The 24,191-nt window shown below is 40.9% G+C and overlaps 1 protein-coding gene across 1 annotated transcript in view; it reads left to right on the top strand.

Annotated features, from left to right (window-relative positions):
- The window catches only part of TMED10 (transmembrane p24 trafficking protein 10), a 36,505-nt gene that overhangs the window by 2,495 nt on the left and 9,819 nt on the right, over positions 1–24,191 (top strand). Inside the window, exons 2-3 of the mRNA XM_036072785.2 lie at positions 16,910–17,021; positions 21,967–22,040. Of these exons, the coding sequence (XP_035928678.1) occupies positions 16,910–17,021; positions 21,967–22,040 (186 nt within the window). The remainder of the gene's footprint in view (positions 1–16,909; positions 17,022–21,966; positions 22,041–24,191) is intronic.

The following is a 24,191-nucleotide window of genomic DNA, read 5'->3' as shown; positions in this document are numbered from 1 at the left end:
ACCTGGGTGGCTCAGTCGTTAAGCGTCTGCCTTCGGCTCAGGTCTGGGATCAAGCCCCACATTGGGCTCCCTGCTCTGCGGGAAGCCTGCTTCTCCCTCTTCCACTCCCCCTGCTTGTGTTCCCTCTCTCGCTGTGTCTCTCTCTGTCAAATAAATAAAAAAAATCTTTAAATATTACTAATTCAATTTGGCTTTGGCATTGGTTTGTTCGCAGGTTTTTTTTTTTTTTTCCGTTTTTTTTAAAGTGGGGTCCATTGCCAACGTGGGGCTTCAACTCTGGACCCTGAGATCAAGAGTCTCATGCTCTACTGACTGAGCCAGCCAGGCACCCTGGTTTGTTTACAGTTTTATAGAGAAGAGTACGGTCAGTCTACTACTGTAAATGCAGTATCCAGATTTAGTAATTATCAGGATGTGGCCACACCTTTTTCATTGGAACTGCCTCTCCCTTCACATTTTATGCTGAATTGTTTTAAAGTAAATCCCAGATATCATGGTATTTCAATCTTGCATACTTCAGCATGAATCTCTTTAAAAATATGAACATAATCACAATGTTATGTGGCTATAATCACACCTTGCAAAACTAACAGTAATGCTAATAGTATACTCAGTTCATATTCAAGTTTCTCCACTTGTCTCAGAAATATATTTTAAATTAATTTGTTGTATCTCTCTCAGGTCCCTTTAATTTAGAGCAATTCACTCACCCTCCTTTTTTTTTTTTTAATGCTTGCAGTTGTATTGTTAGAGTCAGTTGTCTGTAAAGATTTGTGGATTTGTCAGTTTACTTCCTTGAGGTATCGTTTAAACAGTTCCCCCATATTTCTTGTAAAAGGAATCAGCTGTAAAGATGTAATTAGATTCGGGTTTATCTTTTGGGTGAGAGTACTTCATGTGGCATCATGGCGGAGCACACAGTACTTTTCATGCCTCTTAGTGCTAAGATTGATCAGTGGGTTCACGTATGTGTTAGTGGCCTACTGCTGCTAGAACAAATTATGACAAACTCAGTAACTTAAAACAGGGCGCATTTATCTAAAATCAAGGTGTCAACAAGGCAGTGTTGTTTCTGAAGACTCTAGGGGAAAATCTGTTTCCTTGCCTTTTCCAGGGTCTAGACCACCTGCATTCTTTAGTTGGTGACCCCTTCCTGCATCCTCAAAGCCAGTAATTAGTATCTCTAAATCTTTCTTTCTCTCCCTCTTTCCCATCCCTCCCTCTCTCCTCTGCTTCTCTCTTTCTTTTATAAGGACCCTTGTGATAATCTCCTTATCTCAGTCTCTAATCACACTTGCAAAACCCCTTTTGCCATGTAACGTAACTGTTCTAAAGATTAGGATGTGGACATCTTTGGAGAGATGGGCATTATTCTACCTACCAAGGTGGTGACAGCCCAAAGCCTCCATTGTAAAGCTTCTCATCGATCTTTTTACCTATCAGTCCATTGATAACTGCTGTGTGAATTTATTGTTTCATTAAGGTTGTGTAATGACGATTTTCTAATTTTGTTATTCCTTCTGTATTTATTAGTTGGAATTCTTTTTTTTCTTTTTAAAGATTTTATTTATTTATTTGAGAGAGAGAGAGCGCGCGCGCATGAGCAGTGGAGAGAGGGAGAAGCAGACTGCCCGCCGAGCAGGAAGCCTGACTTGGAGCTCAATCCCAGGACCTGGAGATCATGACCTGAGCTGAAGGCAAATACTTAACTGACTGAGCCACCCAGGCTCCTGTTAGCTGTCTTAAAGAATTCATCAATTTTTTAAAAAGATTTATTTATTTATTTTTAGAGAGCAAGAGCGAGCACACGTGCATGACAAGCAGGGAGAGGGAGAGAGAATCGCAAGGAGACTCCCTGCCGAGCATGGAGCCCAGCACAGGTCTTGATCCCAGGACCCAAGATCATGAGCTGAGCCGAAATCAAGAGTCAGATGCTCAACCTGCTGAGCTACCCAGGCGCCCCAAGAATTCATCAATTTTTAAGACCATTTGGTTACCCTAAAATTTATAGGATAAACACAGAATTCATTCCTTCTTGACAGTTTTCAGAGTGAGAGATTGTTGTCCTTGTCATTTCCGATGTAGTCTGAAGAAGAAGGTTTTTTTTTTTTTTAAGATTTATTTATGTTAGAGAGCGAGCAGGGGCAAGGGCAGAGGGAGAGAAGCAGACTCCCTGCTAAGCACAGAGCCCAACACACGGCTTGATCTCAAGACCGTGAGATCATGACCTGAGCCGAAATCAAGAGTCGGACTCTCAACTGACTGACCTAGGTGCCCCAGGTTTTTATTTTGTTTTATTTTAAGTATTACACTGAAATCTTTTTTTGTTATTGTCATTGTTTTTATCAGTTGCGTTCTTTCTTTATACTCAGGTGTCCCTTTGACTCCTGTGTCCTTTTGACAACAACCCCATTAGGGTTTGATAGCTTCCCTGTTTTGTGGAACAGGGTATCCTAGGCTCATCTTTTGTTTGTCCAACCCCTGACCTGGAAGCAGTTATTCCTTCAAGGAGTTCTGGTCCATTTTGTGGGGAATAGTATTTTAGAGACCGCAAGCTGGGTGTCATTTAAAAAATTTGATATTCTGTGCAGGCCACAGAACACTTTTGTGGGCTTGATCCAGTCCCTTATCATAGTTTGCAACCTTTTTCATAGCATCTCTTCACTTTCTCTTACCTTTTGACCCTCATGTCCCAAACTGCTCAAGGATTCTCTTTGTACATCATTTCTGCTTCTGAAGTACACCTCTTGAGTGAGGGAATCTGATTGGTTTAACTCTTTTTATGTGCCAGGCCACATTCTAGGTTTCTTACAGCCTATTGATGTCTTCTCTTTGGTCATTTGTCCACCCTTGGTTCAAGCAGCATTTGGGTTGAGGTTAAGAGGGGGGCTGGAGGCTTTCTGAAGTGCAAAACCTAGCCAGCTGGACTTGATGTTTTGTTGTTGCTCTGAATGAGGCAGTCTCTTTCATAAGGATTTTTGTGAATGTAGTTGAGCAGAGACTATGTCTCATCATTGAAATGCCTGTCTAATACAGTGCCTGGCATATAGTGCATAGTAGGACTTCAACATAAAGAGTTAATGAACAAATGAATTGGCAGTGTCCTAGCCTTATCTCTAATTTTTTTCTCCTCTTTCTCCCTCTTCACTTCTTTTTCCCACTCCTGACTCTCACCATGCTGAACCCCATGCAGTTCCTTGAATACAGTGTTCTCTTAATCTAGACTGGTGTTTGCCTGTACACCCCTCCTATGTGTTTCCATTATAACCTGTTTGACATGGCACTTTTGATGTAGTATGGTGCTTATTTTGTGAAGTCTAATGTCTCATTCATCTTTGTGTCTTAAGTTTAAGTACTGTGTACTTATTGTTGTACAGCTGAATTAAATATATTAGTCGTATTAAATAGAAGTCCTTATTAAATAGAAGTATAGTGGAAAGAACCTGGATCTGGAGTCAGACAAATTTGAGTTCAAATCTCAACAGCTTCACCACTTAAAGGGTATATGGTCTTGAGGGAATTACTTAACTCTTCTCCTTGGGTCTCTGATCTGTAAGATGGGGATGATAGATCTCATAGAATTGTTGGAAGGACTAACTGAGGTGGTTCTTCATTATTCAGGGAATGGGTCATATATATGAGTATTCTTTTGTTTCCTCTCTACTGAATGAAAATTGAATTGCTAATCTGACTCCCCTGTTTTATGTCATTTTGGTGACCTGATAAAGTATAATATGAGAATTCTGAGGATTTTGTTTGTGATTCTCCTATTCATGCAAGAAATATTTTAATATTTAGTATATGCCAGACCTAGCTGGGGAAATGGGGATGAACAGCAGACAAGGTCCTTGAGCTCAACTGGCGAACAAAAACAAGTTCAAAAAATACAGACAATTGCAGGTAGTGATAAGTACTATAAAGAAAAATCAAACAGTAGTGGGTAGGGAGTGACTGAAGGGTAAAGAGTATTTGAGTGGTCAGGGAAGGCCTTTCTGAACAGAAATGATTGAAATGATGGGCGGGACTCTACTGCTAAGATTTCTGCTTCAGGCCTATATTATGTGTTTTGTGTTGGGATTTCCAGTGAATTTATCCCATATAGCCAATCCCTGTTCTTTTCACAAAGTGAGGCTAACTTAGGCTAAGTAGTATCAGATTTAAAGACTTTGCTACACGAAATTGAAACAGAAGTATTGACTCATCATTTATAGTGAATGTATACATTTTCTTCATTGCTTCAGGTCCATAAAAAGCCTCTTGTAGGGGCTCAGAATCTCAACTCTGTTGATTTTTTAATTGAAAACCACATTTTCATTAAGACTAGATGATATCATAATAGTTTAATAAGCTCCAGTACCATCTATTAGTTAGAATGCTTGTTAATAGTGGAAATTGGAGGATGAATTAGTTTTAGGGGATGAGATGAGTTGTTGCCTAAGGGCGATTTATACTTTAGAAATAGATTACAGAGAGAGAAAAGCAGTTGTGAGCAGTTGTCCTAATCATCACCCAAAAGAAAAGAAAAGCTTAATGGTGATAACTGAAATGATTTATGCTTTTTTATAGCCTCTTCCAAATAATATAATCAGTCTAACTTTTTTTCATTGTCATTTTTCAAGAGTGCTAATGCTAATTAACAATTCATTTTGCTAAGTGCAATTATTTTTCCTTGGATATTATATCCAGTTGTGGTGCCACTCTCTCCCAACTAGCGTATAGAAAGCCAAACAGATCGTTTGAAGAGTTCAGCCTTGAGTCATAGGCCTATCACAATTTAAGCCTAAAAATTATCAAGGAGCATCTTGGCAGCTGGGAAACCATTGGCTTTTAACTTTTTTTTTTTTTGCCCACTGAAAGCTCTGGAAGGATTTGTGTGTGTGTGCGCACACATGCACACATATATGCTATAGTTTGGAGATTCTTTTATTTAGAACAGTTACTTCGGTTTATTACTGGCATCTGTAGTGAGAGCTGATCTTTTTCTATTGGGAAAAATCTGTCTCTTTCAAATTGACATTTGATGTGACTATTGTCCAATGGGTAGAAACAGTTCAATCAGTAGGTGGTTTAGTACAGAAGGCTAATTGATACATTAACATTTGATAGTATTAAAAGCTAGTTTCTTTTCGTATCATATATAAGATTTCTGACCTTGTGTTTCCTTCTCTGTAAAAGTTAAACAGTATGTTACTTCATTTAAATCTCTCTTATTGGGTGAACAGTTGCCTGCAGCCTTCTGTTTTGAACTGATGTAGAGAAGAGGGCTGCTTAGAAATTGAAATGGCTATTCCATGTCTTTATGATGACTTCTGAAGACGGAGCCTAGTTTCTAGGAAAATGGAACAGATTTATGAAGGTAATCTAGCAGAGTACAGTGACTTCTCCGCTGTTTCTTGTGTGAATTGCTGACTGGTGGTTGATCTGAGCCATTGCCCCCATATGCATACTCAGCCTGGCAGTCTGGACAGTAGAGCCCTCTGTGAAATCAGCTAGCTGGCCACAGACCAGAATTTGGACTCCTAAACAAGCCTCCGACTTGAGGGAGGTTGATGTCATCTGCTTTATCCTGTGCCCCCAACCTCATTGTTCAACGTAACGTGTGGGAAATCAAGGGACTAGTTGTTAAGAAAGAACAAGGCTTTGTTTGTGCCTAAAAGGGTCACGCTGGAGGTTTTTACCGTAAATAACTTTGGAACAGTATGAAAAAAAACATTTGATCTGGCTTCACCCCCGCAGTAGTATTGTTAGGGCAGCAACTGGTCTTTTCGTTCTCATTCCCCTCCCTTCCTCCCTCTCTTTCTTCCTTTCTTCCTCCCAACTCCTCCCCCTCCCCCCACCCAGTCAAGCATGACGTTTTGCCTGTGTTGAGTTAATGTAACAAATGTTGATAGAAGCAGGAGGAGAGCATCTATCTATTACCATACCCAGTGCCTGGAAATTTTCCATTTCTAGTTTTCAACACTACTTCTTCTTTTCTTTTTAAGATTTTATTTATTTATTTGACACAGAGAGAGCACAAGCAGGCAGAGCAGCAGGCAGAGGGAGAGGGAGAAGTAGGCTCCCCGCTGAGCAAGGAACCCGATGCGGGACTCGATCCCAGGACCCCGGGATCATGACCTGAGCCGAAGGCAGATGCTTAACCTACTGAGCCACCCAGGTGCCCCAAGTTTCAACACTTCGACAAGCCTCCTCGAGCAATACTTCTGTGCTGTGCTATGTCATTGTTGAATTGTGTTGGAAATTTGAAAGAATTTAGAGTTGCTAAATGCTGCTTATAGCCTTTCTAAGTTTGACTTTGTTCTGGGTATAATGTAGCTGTGATCCCCTGATTTCAGGGATGCAATTGGTAGACTTGGTTGGTACTTGCTCTTGTTTGAAAGATCAGGGTAAATTAATGTTTTGCCCATTATACATAGCTTTTAGGCCATCGGTTACCCTTGTTCTTCAAGTTTGAAAACAGTGGTGACTTGTGGTAGCTTACCTTTCTTCTTATGATGTGAGATGATGAAATGTCTGTGTGATGAGATGAAGTGAGGTGAATGACGTAGACATTGTGAAGTAGCATTAGGCTAGTACTGATCTTCTGAACATACATCTGAAGGAGGATCATCTGCTTCCATACCGCAGTGGACTACAGGTAACTGGAACCACAGAAAGTGAAACCAAGGATATGGGAAGACTACTGTACTATTTTTCTAGTCTAAAACTACAGCATCTTCAGTGATTTGGTGTTCTTTCTCATTTTTTATGTCTCAGGGTAATAGACCCCATGGCTCAAGATTCACTCATGAACTTTTACCAAAAGAAGGGTATAGGCCTACAACCCCTAATCATGCACACGCAATACTCTCTTCTCCCCTCCTTGCCAACGTTGGGTCCTGCATGTAGTTTATGACTTATCAGGTTAAAAAACACATGCAGGAAATGCTGGGGTCCTCTTGTATTTCTTACTATCTGGTGTTAGTAGCTAAAAGGTATCATTGAACACCTGCTTGGTTAGACATTTTGTATCCCTTCAGTTTCTAAATCTTCCTGCTGCTTCCTTGAGAGTTTACCTTTTTGTCTTTTTCTGTTTCTATGTAGTAACCATTTGGCTCTAATGATCCCTGGGTTTAGTCATTTTAGTGTATTTTTTGTAATTTGCCATCCATTAGAACTATTAGGTTGGAAGTATGGTTAGTGACCTAAATGTTTATGGAGTTCTGAATTGTTACTAACAAATAGTTACCATAATAATGCTAACAACAGTGATGATACTAGTAACACTTAATGAGTGCTTGCCATGTGCCAGACACTGTTCTAGGCACTTTACTTGTATTAACTTTAATCCTCACAATAACCTCATAAAGTGTGTGCTATTGTCCTTATTTTACATATGAGGAACAGAGAGGTTAAGGAATATACCCCAAACTTTACAGCTAGTAAGTGACACAATTGTGATTTGAACACAGACCTGAGGTCTGACTCTAGAACATTCAGTCTCTTACACTGTGCTGTCTCTCAAAGGGAGAAGAGAATAGGTGTTTCTGTTTCAGTTCATTTTTATCAGTGTACAGAGCTTCTACAAGGGACCTGATGTTTCTAAGTTCCTGAGTTAGTCATTCAAGAGCTACAAAGGTTGATAGTTGTCCTTAAAATAATATGTACACATTATATACTCAAATGTTACACTACAGACTGGTTGTAAACCTGAGGAAGACAGAGTGCAAGAAGGAGCCTGTTTGAAAGAAATGACATCTTCAGATTTTCACCAGCTGCACCAAAGCTGGAAGCTAATTGGCTTCTGCTGCTATGGTAGGCCTCCTGGAAAAGAAGTGGTTTTGTTCGTTTTGTTGTTTTCTAAGATTTTCATCGACCGGTGGGGTATGGAGCTGATTGAGCACGTGAACGCAGCGTGTGGCCTGTACCAGTACAAAGACAGACTTGCCATCTTCCCCAGGCATCGTATGTTATTTCACAGGAATAAGTATAGACTTTGTCCAAAGTAACTCTTTGTATAGACCTCCAAAAAGTCTGTGAGAATGCTTGATGCAGGGCGCCCGGGTGGCTCAGTCTGTTCATCATCCCACTCTTGATGTCCACTCAGGTCATGATCTCAGGGTTGTGGGATTGAGCCCCACATCGGGCTCTGCTCAGCATGGAGTCTGCTTGAGATTCTCTCTCTCCCTCTCCCCCTCCCCCTGCTTGCATGTGCTCTCAACCAATCAATCAGTAAGAATCTTAAAAAAAACCCTATAATTTAAAAAAAAAAAGATGTTTGATGCCTGCTTGGCTCTGAGTAGACCGTAAATTTCTTGAGAATCTGGAGAGATGTGTGTGTATATATGCATTTGATTTCATCTTTCTGAATACTATTTTTTTAAACTAACTTTTAATTTCAGAACAGTTTTAGATTTGCAGAAAAAATTAAGATAGTACAGTTCCCATATTCCCCACAGCCAGTTTCCCCTACTGTTAACATTTTACATTAATATGATATATTTGTCACAGTGAATGAGCCAGTATTGTTACATTATTATTGACCTGAAGTCCGTATTTATTCAGATTTCCTTAGTTTTCATTTAATATCCTTTTTTCTGTTCCAGGATCCCATCCAAGATATATTACATTTAGTCATGTCTCTTTAGACTCCTCTAGATTATGACAGTTTCTCAGATTTTCTTGTTTTTGACAACCTTGTGAGTTTAGAGGAATATTGGTCAAGTATTTTGTAGGATACCTCTCTATTGGGATTTGTCTGATGTTTTCTTCATGATAAAATTGGGATTATGGGTTTTGGGGAGGAAGCCCACAGAGGTAAAGTGCCATTTTCATTACATCATATTAAGGGAGCATGCTATCAACATGATTTATCATTGTTGCTATTGACCTTGATCATCTGGCTGAGGCAGTGTTGGTTAGGTTTTTCTACTGGAAAGTTACTTTTGTCTCCCTTCCCATACTGTACTCTTTGGAAGGAAATCACTATGTGCAGCCCACAGTTCAGGAGTGAGGAGGTTTGCTTGGTCCCAGTCTTCTTGAGGGTGCCGTTTTCTACATAAATTATTTGAGTTTTCTGCATGGGAGACTTGTTTCTTCTCCTTTGTTTAATCCTTTATATCAGTATGGATTCGTGGATATTTATTTTATACTTATACTTTGGATTACAGTCAAATACTATTTTGTTGCTCAAATTGTTTCAGCTTTGGCTATTGGGAGCTCCTTATTTGGCTTCTATGTCCCTTTGACATACCCTCATTCTTGGTTTTTGTTTTGTTTCTGAACACATCCTTAATTTCTGGCACTACAAAATGTTGCAGGCTCATCTTGTATAACTTTCTGCCTCAATCCTAGGACCAACCATTTCTCCAAGAATCCCTGGTTCCTTTTATTGGAGAATGGTATTGAAAACTGAGATCTGGGTAGATAGTATTATTTTTAAGACCTGTCTTCCTGGCCTTTTCTTTTCTTTTTTTTTTTTTTTTTTTAACACACTTGCGATTTCAGCAAGTGGCCAAAAGTAGTCCCAGCCTTCTTGGAACTTTAGTAAGTCTGGGAATTCTGTGAGGTGTAAGAAGGGAGGTGGGATTAGGAGATAGATGGTAGTGCTAAAGGGCAGAGAATCAGGGCACTGGAGCCTTTGTCTAGATCCTTCAGGGCCCACCTCTGCATTAGGTCAGGCACATCATTATAGAGGAGCACTAAAAACACTCATTCGAGCTTTGTATGTTTAGCAAGGCCACAGTTGAATTTGGAGAGTCTAATATTGGTCACAGTCCTTGTAAAAGGACCTTCCTGATATATTGTTCTTCGTGTCTAGTTCCAGGAAAATTATCTCTGAAGGTAAATTTGTGAGCTTTGATCAGAAAACAAATGATGTATAACCAACTTGGTTCTCTTTGTAGTCTTTTAATGTTGGCTTCCAGAAAACTTAGAGTCAAATATACTGTGTGCATATCATTTGCTCAATTCAGGTTCTTGATAGTACCTATTTGTTTCTTCCTCCAGGTGAACTCTATATTCTTTTAATCCTAATTGCTTTATTTACCTGGTTTGGGCCTAAGCTGCTGCTTTCTTTTTTTTTTTTAAGATTTTATTTATTTATTTGAGAGAGAGTCAAAGAGAGCATGAGCAGGGGAGGGGGTAGAGGGAGAGAGGGAGATGCAGACTCCCCACTGAGCAGGGAGCCCGATGTAGGACTCAGTCCCAGGACCCTGGGATCATGACCTGAGCCAAAGGCAGAGCTTAACCGCTTAACTGACTGAGCCACTCAGGAGGCCTTGGCCTAAGCTTCTTAAAGATCCTTTTCAAGTAGGCAGGGTATTATCTTGACTGTTTCATAGAAGAAATGGGAGCAGGCTTCCATAGAAGAAATAGGAGCAGGACCTACTCAAGAACCTGTTTTCTGGCTGCTGCCTAGAATGGTCAAGAGAATCCAATTCTAAATGAGTTTATTTTCCCAGTGACATGTATTTTCACTTATTTGACAGTTTCAGTGTGAGTATTCACATATTCTTGACATCAGCTACTCTGCTTATACAATTAACACTTTTTCCTTACTAAGTTGTGAACTTGGTTTGCTTTTCAGAAGGTGTTATCTAGAACAAATCTGTATTACTTCCTATTCCTTGATGTCATATGAGCAAATTTTAATGGTTTCATATTACCTTTATTTAATTAAGAACTTTATAATAAATATTACAAGTGTTTATTGTTTAAAGAGAAGTAAGTACTCTTTTAAGGACTTGCTGTTACAGGAGGTAAAAGTGGCAGTTATTTATCATAATACCAAAGTACTTTAGTAGAATTTAAGAAGAAAAAATAGAATCTCTCAATTCTTGAGAAACCAGATGATCTTTTAAGGTGATCTGTAATTAGAGCATTTTTATTAGAGGAAATTTAAAACCCATCATTTCAACCTTTTAGATTTTGCCAGCTCTGGCTAGTCATGAGCTTGGCTCAGTTTTCTACTTCTTAATTTTAGCTACCTGCTGATTTATGTAATTATGTTGGGGTTAGTGCATATGATTTTTTTTTTTTTTTTTTAGATCAATGGCTTGGGTTACACACACAAAGATCAATGACTTACCTCCTAAATAGCTGCAAAGTTATGAACTACATGGGAAACCTACTGATTCTTAGAAAAATTCTAGGATCTCAGAATGCCCAGCAGTTCTTAGGAGCCTAAAATGAAAGTTAAGTTGTCATGTTGCCTGCCTGGATTTCCAGATATCTGGATAAACAACCCTCATATAGTTGTGTCAACTGAAGGTCATGGGGAATATAGAAATGTGAAGGCCCTTAGGGAATTGTGGTCATTATCACACACTTTGGGGGAGTAAATTTCATGCTAATAAAAGGTGTTGGCAGTGATGGGTCCTTTGCCTTCAGCCTCTTGTAAAGCATTTGAGTCTTTGCCCTAGGATGAATCTTTAATACATTTTCTTTCAGATGTCATGGAAAGATGTCATCTTTCAGATGTCACTTCACCAAAGCAAGTGATTCTACCATAATTGTAGTTACTCAGTACAATGTAGCAAGGGATAATTTAAGCAATTTTTACCCCTTCTGAGTACCAGAGACTTTCCGAAAAACATGGCAGACTTCTTAATTCATTTTGCAAAGTGCTCATTGGAGGATTTTGCTAATGCCTTAATAAGAGTTTTCTATTTTTAAAGATTTTTTAAATTTAAATTTTATTTTTTTTAAGATTTTATTTATTTATTTGACAGAGAGACAAAGTGAGAGAAGGAACACAAGCAGGGGGAGTGGGAGAGGGAGAAACAGGCTTCCTGCTGAGCAGGGAGCCCAATGCGGGGCTCGATCCCAGGACCCTGGGATCATGACCTGAGCCGAAGGCAGACACTTAACGACAGGGCCACCCAGGCGCCCCAAGATTTTTTATTTTTTAAGTGATGTCTGCACCCAACGTGAGGCTCAAACCCATAACCCTGAGATCAAGAGTTGCACGCTCCACTGACTGAGTCAGCCAGGTGCCCCTTAATAAGACTTTTCTGACTTAAATCTAGGCTTTTGTTGTCATCTGGAGAGGCTCCTGTCCTTAAATTAGTAAATTTTGAAAAATTTTTGTCTAGGGGCTCCTGGGTGGCTCAGTCTGCCTTCAGCTCAGGTCATGATCCTGGGGTCCTGGGATCGAGCCCTGCATCGGGCTCCCTGCTCCGCGGGGAACTTGCTTCTCCCTCTCCCTCTGCCTGCTGCTCCCCCTGCTTATGCTGGCTTGCTCTCTCTCTGTCTCTGTCAAATAAATACATAAAATATTTTAAAAATTTTTTACCTATCCCTCTATCTGTCTATTTGAGAGAGTGCGGGCACATGCAGGAGCATGGGGAGGGGCTGAGTGAGGGGGGAGAGGGAGAGAATCCCAGGTAGACTCCCTGCTGAGTGTGGAGTCCATTGCAGGGCTTGATCCCACAGCCCTGAGACCACGACCTAAGCTGAAACCGAGAGTCATATGCTCAACCGACTGAGCCACCCAGGCGCCCCGGGTGGTTTTTCCCAGGTCCTTGCCTGACTGTGGAGATGATGACATCTTTGATGACTGTTCAGTGCTGTATTCTTGATTCCATTCCCTGCTGTCCTCTACTGGTTTCATTTACAGTAAACATTTCTAATGACTTGTAATCCTCTCCTTCTGCTTTACAGATTAAATTAGGGGTGCCTGGCTGGCTCAGACGATAGAGCATATGTGACTCTTGATCTTGGGGTTGTAAGTTTGAGCCCCACATCGGGTGTAGCGAATGCTTAAAATCTTTTTAGGGGCAGGGAAAAAAATAAAAATAAAAAATAAAATCTTTTTTTTTTTTTTTTTTAAGAATTAAACTAGTGTGGTGAGCAAATCTGGAAGCTTATTTTTATGCAACTTTATTCATAGGAGCTAAACCTAAGTTAGAGTTTTTAGGTCAGCTTGGAATGTGAAAATATGTTATTCTTGCAATCTACCTTTTTGAACTTCCTCCTTGCTCTTAAGAATTGTCATTGTGCTTTTGGGGGCTAGGGAGTGGGGATGTGTGAGTATCTGATTGGTGAACAGATTCTGAATAAAGGAAGAATGACACCATACTGGTGACTACATGTTACTTTGAAATTTGATTAGTTCCCGGACTTTTTGCCCTATAATATGTGTGTGTTCAAGGTTCTAAAGAAGTCTGTTCTTAAGCCTTTTCTTTTAATTGATTCAGAAAAAGTTTCACATGAACAAGAGGCCTTTAGGAATCTTCAGGGCTAAATATTCCTTCCCCCTTGCAGATTATTTAGTTATTGCTGACTTCAGGGCCTCTCCCTTGTGAGTGCCTGCTAACCCCTCCACGGTGGAGAATGGCAGACTGAACAATGCAGTGTCCCACTTGAGAGGACTCTTCAGGCGCTCTTACTTGCACTGACCCAAAGAATCCATCACATTCTGTTAGTCTTTCTTGGCTTCTGTGCACCCCATTCTTTCAGACATTCCTTTTGTGGGGAGGCAACATGGAATGTCGGAAGAACATGGATTTTAGACTACTTCAAATCCACACAATTTATTAACTCTGTGATGGTGGGCAAAATTACTAAGTTTTCTCATCAATAAAATGTGGATAATAAGACAGGCCTCTCTGGAATTGTTGTGAAGATTAAATAAATACTATGTATAAAGTTACTAGCATAATTCCTTAATCCCTTTATCCTTTCAAACCACTCAGTTGCAGAACCTCAAGCCTAAATCACTTAATACTGTTTTCTTTGTTCCCGCATCCTGGCTGCTAAGTGTTGCCACTAGAAATCCATAGTCTATAATCTCAGCTGAGACCTCAGTGCTACCAAGCAATACTTTTATGTGATTTTTTTTTTTAAGATTTTATTTATTTATTTGAGAGAGAGTGTGTACAAACAGGGTGGGGAGGAGTCGAGGGAGAGGGAGAAGCAGGCTCCCCACTGAGCAGGGAGCCTGACGCGGGGTTCAATCCCAGGACCCTGGGATCATGACCTGATATGACCTGAGCCAAAGGCAGATGGGTAACTGACTGAGCCACTCAGGCACCCCCTTTTATGTGATTTTGGTCAGCTTTCTTCTGATGCAGAGGTCAGATGTGGGTGGCCCCAAAGAACTCGGTTCTATAGACCTCTTTTGTTTGGCCTTGAGATAGTTTTTCATATGTTGGGTTTGGCTGTGAGGATTTAAAACTTAGGAGGTTTCAAATAAAAGTTAAAATGTCTAGCTTCTTTTGAAAAATCGGATGCTCTGAAAACCCAGCATGACATGGCACTCATTGGTTTCTCTCTTGAGACAGGCACATCTTTTCACTTTGCCAAGTTGTCCACAACCTTGTGGACCTACACTGGCCCATTAGATTCAGTTACATTGCTCACTTGATCCTTGTGGGCATTGACTTTTTGGTTTTGTCCTATGGGCTCCCCCTCCTTAAAATCCCTCAAATTTGTCCCCTTCTCCTCATACTCAAAGTCCTCATCATTACTAACCTGGAGTACTGGAATAGTGTCCTAATCCATCTTCTTATCGCTAGTATTGTCCCTCTCAAGGGACTTGTCTTCACAGTATTATCAGATTCATCTTTCTAAATTGCAGACTGAATCACATCACTCTCTTGTTTTAAATCTTCATTGCCTTTCCACTTTGTACCAAATGAAGTTTAAACTCCCTAGCATGGTTTGCACTTCTACATGATCTGGCCAGTACCTCTCTAGCCACTTAACCTCTCTGTGTTTCAGTTTCCTGCTATGGAACGTAAGAGAAATAATAGTTCTTACCTATAGCATTATAATAAAGACTAAATTTTAAAATGCATATAAAGCACTTGGCATAATACTCAACCTTTAGTAAGTGCTCAATAAATATTAATAGTATTATGGTCCTACTATATTTTTGTTTTGTTTTTTTCTGGACCCCAGGTGTTCATATTTGCCTTTTCTTCTACCCTGAATGTTTTTACACCCTGTTTTTCCCTTAATTGCAGCTCATCCTTTAGGACTTAGCTCACGTGTCACCTCCACGGTACACTCCCCAAACCGCCATATCGCATGGCACCTGTGCTTTCCTCTAGTCGTGCACTTTTCACATTACAGTGAGGTCTCATTTCTTATTCGTCTTATTTAGACTTTTAAGCTCTTCGAAGACAGGAACTATTTTACATATTCCTGTATCCCCAATGACTAGCACAGATCTAAGCATTGACAAATTAATGAAGGATCAACATCATTCATGGCAGAAGATACTTGATTAATATTACTACTGTTACTTTTAGGGAATTTAGAAGATGTGCCATAAAACGTTTTTTAATTACCCCTTATTTCAAATTAGTCTAGCAGTGAAAACTATTCTTTAGTTATTATATTTTTCCTCAAAATGAAATACCTTTATTTCTGACCATAAGTGATACATGCCTTTGTAGAAAATCAAAAGAAAAATAAAAGTATAAAGAAGTTTTACTAAGAAAAAAACTAGTGTTATTAAAGTGCTTTAAATGCATAGACTTTTGTGTGCTGCTCAGTTTCCATATTTAAAATCGCACCTATAAACGAACCTTGTTTGACAGAGAGCATTAGAACATCTAGTTTAATATAAGGAAGCTACTAGTTTTGTGTTCCACATTGCAAGTAGCTTCCTGTCTTAAATAATGAAATGTGCCTTCTGCTAGGACAACCATGAACCCTAGAAAAGAAGTTGCAATCCAGTGTGTCATATTACTGTCATTTCCTCGTTTTTTTTTTTTTGTTTTTGTTTTTTTTTTAAGATTTTATTTATTTGCGAGAGAGAGAATGAGAGACAGAGAGCATGAGAGGGAGGAGGGTCAGAGGGAGAAGCAGACTCCCTGCCGAGCAGGGAGCCCGATGTGGGACTCGATCCCGGGACTCCAGGATCATGACCTGAGCCGAAGGCAGTCGCTTAACCAGCTGAGCCACCCAGGCGCCCCTGTCATTTCCTCGTTTTAAATATGACCATTCACTTACCAATGTATGCCACTTCATCTGTGCTTACAGGCCATTCTCTACAAATGGAACAGTTTCAGTTTGGAGAACTAAAGCTAACAACCTAGAAGAAAGAAATTATCACTGGTGGAAGCCAAGGATGTCTTTTTTTAGGACAAATTTCTTGTTCATTCCCCATGCTTCTCTGCCACCCCATTTGACCATTGACATAATTTATGTGAAATTTGCAGGAATAGATCTTCCAGATTTTCTTCTCCACGCATGTCCTCTTTCCTTCTCTTTTTGCATCAGGTGTCCCATTTCCATTCTCTGCCCCTACCTCCACCCCATCAAGATTTGTTTTACAGAAAAGATGTGTTCTTATGTGTCTTTCTTCTTTTTGTAGTACATTCTTCTGGTAATTGTCCATTTCATTTTTGTGACCTGTCCCCTTCTAGGTAATGAAACTGGTGTACATTTTATATAGCAAACTTTTGCTAATAAGCCCAATTTGAATCAACTGTATTGCCTTTTTGGTTATGGTAAGACATTCCATAGCAGCGACATATTTTATTTATTTATTTTTAAAGATTTTATTTATTTATTTGACAGAGAGAGACACAGCGAGAGAGGGAACACGAGCAGGGGGAGTGGGAGAGGGAGAAGCAGGCTTCTGCTGAGCAGGGAGCCCGATGCGGGGCTTGATCCCAGGACCCTGGGTTCATGACCTGAGCCGAAGGCAGACGCTTAACGACTGAGCCACCCAGGCGCCCCGGCAGGAACATATTTTAGCCTTTAGTGTGGATACTGTTTGAATGAATGAAATTTGCTGTATTTGAGTTTCATCTTCTAATCCAATTCCTGTCTTTAAGAATGAACTGAACATAGTCATCATAATGAGAAATATCAACTGTCTTCTATAGACAGTGTTTCTTTCCATTCTCCAGTTTCTATAGGTTCTCTTCCCCAGTGTTATTTGCTTCCCGTTCTTACTTACTTTTTATTTTAGATCACAGATTCTGCTGGTCATATTCTGTACTCCAAGGAGGATGCAACCAAGGGGAAATTTGCCTTTACCACTGAAGATTATGACATGTTTGAAGTGTGTTTTGAGAGCAAGGGTAAGTAATCAGAGTGTTTCCCCTGAATTAAGTGTCTCCTCTCAAGTTAGAGCATGAACTTTGTCTCTTGGGCTATTAGGAAGAGGAAATGGTAACTACATTGTTTATATGTCTTTCATACATATAAGTGAAAGTTGGCTTAATCAGCTGAGTTCTTCATGTACAGGAGTAGGCTTTTTTTAAATGCTGTGACCTATTTGGCTTGAATGATAGAGTTGAATTTCATATAGATGCTGGAAAATAGTGCATTTATATATATGCTAGTGACACGTGTTCTCAGGAATTAGAAATAAGGTCTGTCTGACAAACAGTATATGGCAAAGTTAGAAATATTTTTGGTCTCCAGAGCACTTTTCCTCGTTCCGTCTTGCTGTGGATTCTTCTGTGCGTCTCAAGGTCAAGACCCCATAGTACCCTTTAGTCTGATTACTTGATGGCTTCTGTGCTCAGTAATGGGGGAAAAGGCAGATTCCTTTTTACTCCCTATTCATTAGTTTAAAGGACGCTAGACTCTCAAAGCTTAATGCATTTATACTTGTTACGTTAGTTGGGACTCTTTTTGGGCTGCAGGACTTAAAAACTCAAACTGCCTTAAAGAAAAAGAAGGGATAGGTCATTTGACTCTCTGAACTGGGAAGTTTGCAACATGGTGCTGACCTCAGGCATAGCTGCATCTTGGGGTTTTTATGGTATCATTGGAACTCTATCTCTCTCAGTGTTTCCATTCCTTGCCTCCATTTAATTTTAGTCTCAGGCTTCCTCTGTGTAGAAGCAAAAGGACTCCTGGCAGTTTTACATTTGTAGAATGTTCAAAATATAGGATCCTAGAAGAAGAGCAAGCACCTTTGCCAACAATGCCAGTAGATGCCCAGGAATGGCAGACGACCCAGCTGCTTTTGATAGGTAATCAAGAATTGACTCCCTTGATCTAAAGTTGGTCAATTCAGCCTAAAAGCTAAGGGAGTTTGCCAGAAGTAAATGGACCAATAGATTAAAAATAAAAAATTAAAGGATTTTAATGGTGATCTCATGACTGATACCCTTCTCTCTGCTCCCACCAGTGCCAGTTCCAGTTCCAGGATGTCTCAACTATATTCTAGACATTTCCACATGGTTGTGCCACTCTTACCTCAAAACCAAGATGTCTAAGACTGTGTTCACAAGCCTCCCTTTCAAACTAATTCCCCTCTCTTATCAGTGTTACCACTATCCTTCCAGTTACTTGGGCTCACATTTTGAAATTCTTTTTGCCTTTTTCAGCCTATCATCAAGTTACACTGATACTTCTTTCAAAATATCTTCTGTATCTGTCACCACACAAATCTGAACTCTAATCTTTTATTTTTTTTTAAAGATTTTATTTATTTATTTGAGAGAGAGACAGCGTGAGAGAGGGAACACAAGCAGGGCAAGTGGGAGAGGGAGAAGCAGGCTTCCCGCCGAGCAGGGAGCCCGATGCGGGGCTCAATCCCAGGACCCTGGGATCATGACCTGAGCCGAAGGCAGATGCTTAACGACTGAGTCACCCAGGCGCCCCTGAACTCTAGTCTTTTAAATCATGGATTGTGTTGGGGTGCTTGGGTGGTTCAGTTGGTCAAGTGGCTGACTCTTGATGTTGGCTCAGGTCGTGATCTCAGAGTCCTGGGATCGAGCCCTGCGTTGGGCTCTGTGCTAGACGTGGAGCCTGCTTTAAGATTCTCTCTCTCCCTCTCCCTCTGCCCCTGCCCCCCCCAAATTGTGTGTGTGTGTGTGTGTGTGTGTGTGTGTGTGTGTGTGTATAAATGTATACACACAGTATAGTCAGCACTCAATTTCTGGTTTCATTTATCTTGATATGGAAATGTGATACCTTGTAGTCTTTGGAGCACCTTTTAAAAAATGGTCCATTTGAGGGCGCCTGGGTGGCTCAGTTGGTTAAGCGACTGCCTTCGGCTCAGGTCATGATCCTGGAGTCCCAGGATCGAGTCCCGCATCAGGCTCCCTGCTCAGCGGGGAGTCTGCTTCTTCCTCTGGCCCTCCCCCTCTCATGTGCTCTCTCTCTCTCTCTCTCTCTCAAATAAATAAATAAAATCTTTAAAAAAAAAAAAATGGTCCATTTGACAGAGAAATGCAGAGAAGTTTGGTGTTTTTTAAAATTTTGTTTTGTTTTTAACAAAGGGGACCCTTTAGGGCCATGATGTCAGCTAAGGGGATAGGCTAGCTGGTCTGTGCAAGAAACTGTATGGTCTAGACTGAGAATAGCCAGAGGTCTGTGGTTTTGTGGTTTCACTTGTGTTTGAATAATGCTAATGCTGTGCTATGGCAACAGAGAGATGGTGGGAAGAGTCTGTTAAGAAGAGAATATCTTGATCATTTGGGCCAGGTGGGTTGTGAACTGATTCAGTTTCATAATTTTTTAAATGAGGAAGGAGAAGCAGAAATCTGCACTGCATCTCTTATGGGCCAATGCCGTGATCAGGATTACACATTGGATTTGGGAAAAGAGACCTCCCTCTCTGGGTGCCACTTTTTTTGTTTTGTTTTGGAGACTTAATGCTCAGAAGGCATCTGTGACTTAGTTTCTTAGTCCTACCTAGTCTTATTTCTGTTGCTTTCTTTTTTTTTAATTTACATTTTTAAAAGATATTTGTTTACCAATTTATTTATTTTTGAAAGATTTTATTTATTTGACAGAGAGAGAGACAGTGAGAGAGGGAACATAAGTAGGGGGGAGTGGGAGAGGGAGAAGCAGGCCTCCTGCTGAGCAGGGAGCCCAATTCAGGGCTCGTTCCCAGGACCCCAGGATCATAACCTGAGCCGAAGGCAGACGCTTAATGACTGAGCTGCACAGGTGCCCCAAGGTTCTTATTTATTTATTTGTTAGAGACAGAGGGAGCACAAGTAGGGGGAGCGGCAGACAGATGGAGAAGCAGGCTCCCCACTGAACAAAGAGCCCGATGTGGGACTTCATCCCAGGATCCTGGGATCATGACCTGAGCTGAAGGCAGATGCTTAACCAACTGAGCCACCCAGACGCCCCTGATGTGCATTTTTTTTAAGATTTTTTTTTTTTTAAGTAAATTTTTAAGCCCCAACATGGGCCTCGAACTCACAACCCCAAGACCAAGAGCCACGTGTTCCACCAACTAAGCCAGCCAGGCGCCCCTCTGTTGCTTTCAAGTTGATCTTTCTGATCTATCCAGAAGAACTTCTGTACTGTCTTTTATTTTTTTTTATTTTTTTAAAGATTTTATTTATTTATTTGACAGCGTGAGAGAGGGAACACAAGCAGGGCGAGTGGGAGAGGGAGAAGCAGGCTTCCCGAGGAGCAGGGAACCTGATGTGGGGCTCGATCCCAGGACCCTGGGATCATGACCTGAGCCGAAGGCAGACGCTTAATGACTGAGCCACCCAGGCGCCCCTCTTTACTGTCTTTTAAACATGCTGTACTCATTTCAATATTTGAGCCTTTGCCTGTGCTGTGCCCTTTGCCTAGAGTACTTTGTCCTTGCCTTCAGGTGCTCTCTCTTTAGTGAAGTCTGTCCACAAGTTAACCCTTCCCTTCTCTAACCTTTACTCCATAGCTGGGATTATTTGAACTGGTTTTTTTCTCTTAAGGTTTTTAATGCTTTGCATTTTCATCGTAGCTGTTACGAATGTTTGTCTTAGATCCTACTGAATTATTTGAAGGCAGAGATTGTAATTCAGTCACCTAGTGAGTTCTCACTGAGTAGTTATTGAATTGACTTCAGTCCATTTCAGAAACCTCCAGTGTTCAGGCAGCGGGGAGTGTAGTACCATTCTCTCTGGCTTGTACTTTGAAGAACTCCAAGGCTTAAGTGGCACGGTTTCCTTAAAATCCTAATTCCATGCAGGCAGTTTGTGTGTTTGTTTATTTGTCAGAGAGAGAGAGAGAGAGAGCAGAAGCATGGGGAGTGGCAGGCAGAGGGAGAAGCAGCAGGCTCCCCACTGAGCAAGGAGCCTCATGTGGGACTCGATCTCAGGACCCTGAGATCACGACCTGAGCCGAAGGCAGACACTTAACCGACTGAGCCACTCAGGCGTCCCCCATGCAGGCAGTTTTTTATTTCATAAATAATTAGGTAAATTCCAGGGGATTGGGGCTGAGCAATTTTCTGGGATTCCTGAGTCTTTCTCTCTCTCCTCCTTGATGATTTAAGGTTAAATTCTTTTTTGATCAAGCTGAATCAGTTTACCTTTTCTGATATAAGGCTAGCTCTGTTGGCCCTACTATCCCAAATAGGCATTTCTCTTTCTAAGTAGCATCCCTGAAAACTGTACTCTTCTTTACAAGTGTTTTTCTTTCTTTTCTTTTAAGTGTTTTGTGGGTCCTATAACATTGTATTAACCTACTGAAATGGCCTTACATTGACCAAAATGTTTGAATTAAAGTGGAATATTAGCTAAATCCTGTGTTGTTTTCAGTACTCATGTTTATATTAAGTAAATCCAAGCTTAGCATATACCCAATAATCCTTTTTTTTTTTTTTTTTTTCTTCAAAATTTGACAGGGCACCCTTTTCAGATGTGGAAATGTACCTTTTCGATCTTAGTTGGTGCCCACTACCTATTGGTCTATATGCCACTCAGTTTTATACTGTGTTGACTTGAGTGTTATTTCCTAATCCAGTAAGCCTGTATGTTGTCTCTTCTGCTGTTCTGTCCCTGTGTAGTACCAGCTGCAGTGTCTTGTGTCCTGCCTGCTCAGAGATGTTTGCCAGCAGCATGCTCTCGTTGCTTTCCGGCACCCCACACAGATAGAGGCTTTGTCTGGAATGCTTGTGATTTTAGCCAGAGCCAGGAATTTTCTGCAGCTGAGTAGGGGGAGGAGTTGTGGCTGTTTCCCTCTATTGAGAGGGTAGGGGTTAGAGAGAGGGAGGGTGGGTGGGTGATTTCCCGGAATTTTAAATATTCTGCACAATGAATCTTTTGATTTCTTTCTCAGGAACAGGGCGGATACCTGATCAACTCGTGATTCTAGACATGAAGCACGGAGTGGAGGCGAAAAATTACGAAGAGGTATGTCCTGCTGTAACGGCTGGTAGTGTGCTGTGCGAGGAGGTTTCTGTGACCTAGGCAGGCCAACTGGCTATGCTTTGTCCAGAAGGCTTTTGTTTTCTCAGCAGTCATGTGACAACCAGCTACAATCTTACTGATACAAAAAGTTGTGTTAACAGTCTTGAACGATAATTCTGGCTGTGCCTTCGGCCAAATGACTGAACCAGCTATCCCACAGACATGTTAGTGTGTAGGGACACCTGGGTGGCTCAGTTGGTTAAGCGTCTGCCTTCGACTCAGGTCATGATCTCAGGGTCCTGGGATCGAGCCCCATGTTGGGCTTCCTGCTCAGTGGGGAGTCTGCTTCTCCCTCTCTTCCTCCTCCTCCCCCCTGCTTGTATGTGCACTTTCTCTCTCTCTCTTTCGAATAAATAAAATCTTACAAAAACAAAAACAAAAAAACCCAAAACCACAAGAACTATTCAAGACTGGAGGATTGATCTTTACAGAAAGGTAAGAGTATTTTTACCCAGATCAGAGTCTTCTTACAACAGTACCTGAAGGTATGAAGAAGAGGTGGGGGACAGGAAATGTAAATGGTTTTTAGAGAATGTAAACAAGGGCGCCTGGGTGGCTCAGTCCTTAAGTGTCTGCCTTCGGCTCAGGTCATGATCCCCAGGGTCCTGGGATCGAGTCCCACATCAGGCTGCCTGCCTGGCAGGAAGCCTGTTTCTCCCTCTCGCACTCCCCCTCCCACTCCCCCTCCTTGTGTTCCCTCTCTCACTGTGTCTCTCTCTGTCAAATAAATAAAATCTTAAAAAAAAAAAAAAAATAATGTAAACAAAATAAAGGAAAGTTGATTTAAGTGATTTAAGAGAATTTTCTAGGACTGATGGACCCACAGAAAGTTGCTCCGTCTTTGGTCAGGACCTGGGAAGGAAATGTCCTAAAATGGAAGAAGATTGGAAGTGACCGGCTAATTCTGCAACAGGAAGTAGTCATACAACAATTGCAGCTCTTTAAGTCTTTCCTCTGTTTCTTAGTTCAGATATCCAATAGAATAACACCAGACTGAGTTATTTGTAGGTGATCAACAAGAGCGAGGGATATGGTAGAGGTAGTGAATGGAAGACAGTTCCTGGTAGAGACTTTGAATTGCTTGTTTCTGTGTCTAAGCTGGTTTTTAAAAGAAAGCAAGAGAGCCTCTTTACTTGATGAACTGAAGAGTAAATTGAAATAATCCTTTTAAGCTTTGATGGTTGAGGAGAATCTTAATTATATTTATATAAGGTAATGTATGTTAAAATGCTATTTTAAGGTATAAAAGAGAAAAACATTGCAGTTATTCTGAGGTAGGAAAATAGGTAAGGTGATTTTCAGTTTTCGATGACTGCTGCAGTATCCTCAACTTGAGACCACTCTCGAAGCCAGCATGCATTGTTACAATAGAAATTTTACCTGTTGTAACTCTTTCCTCCTGATACGATGGCTGCCATTTATTAAATAATAAGGCATTTGATTAGACATTAGACATAATTTTTCCCTCTAAAACAGAGGGCATTATTGTGAATTTATATAGAAAATGATGTGGACATCTCTGTCACAGAGCATGTTAGAACTCCTATTCCTCCTGGAATTTCTACCATCCTTGGACTTTGTTGACATTGGGGAAGGGCCTTTATCTTTCCTGACCTTTTGCTTAACCCACGAGGGGAATCCCTAGCAGAAGGAAACCACAGCACTTCCTTTGCCTGCTTCCTGCTTTGGAAGTCTGGCACGTCCTAAGCATGTCGTTACGCACATGGTTACAACACAGCTCTAAATTCTGTTTCTTAACCAAGTAACTCCTGCTACTACTCTCTTTGGTGATCTTACCACCAACCCCACCACCGCCCCCCAAAAAAGGCAGAGCAAACTGAGACAGAGGAGAAGTGGTTTCGACACAGGCCAAAGGCAGCCCGTTTCCTCAGTCAATGGCTAGGCTCCCTTGAATCTTGCTTAGAAATAGCTGTTACTTGTCTCTCAGCAAATGCCTGTGACAAGAACATGAATAATAGAAGCACTTGTTCTCTGGTTAATTACCAGCGAGCACTGAGCATATGTAGAGGTTTTGAGGCATTTAATTTCAGGCCCTTGAGGTAATAGAGAGCTTTTATCTCCAGAGGATTTGGG

Source organism: Halichoerus grypus, chromosome 8, assembly GCF_964656455.1.
Source record: "Halichoerus grypus chromosome 8, mHalGry1.hap1.1, whole genome shotgun sequence".
NCBI classification, from domain to species: Eukaryota; Metazoa; Chordata; class Mammalia; order Carnivora; family Phocidae; genus Halichoerus; species Halichoerus grypus.
This window is presented reverse-complemented; position numbering and strand designations above follow the sequence as displayed.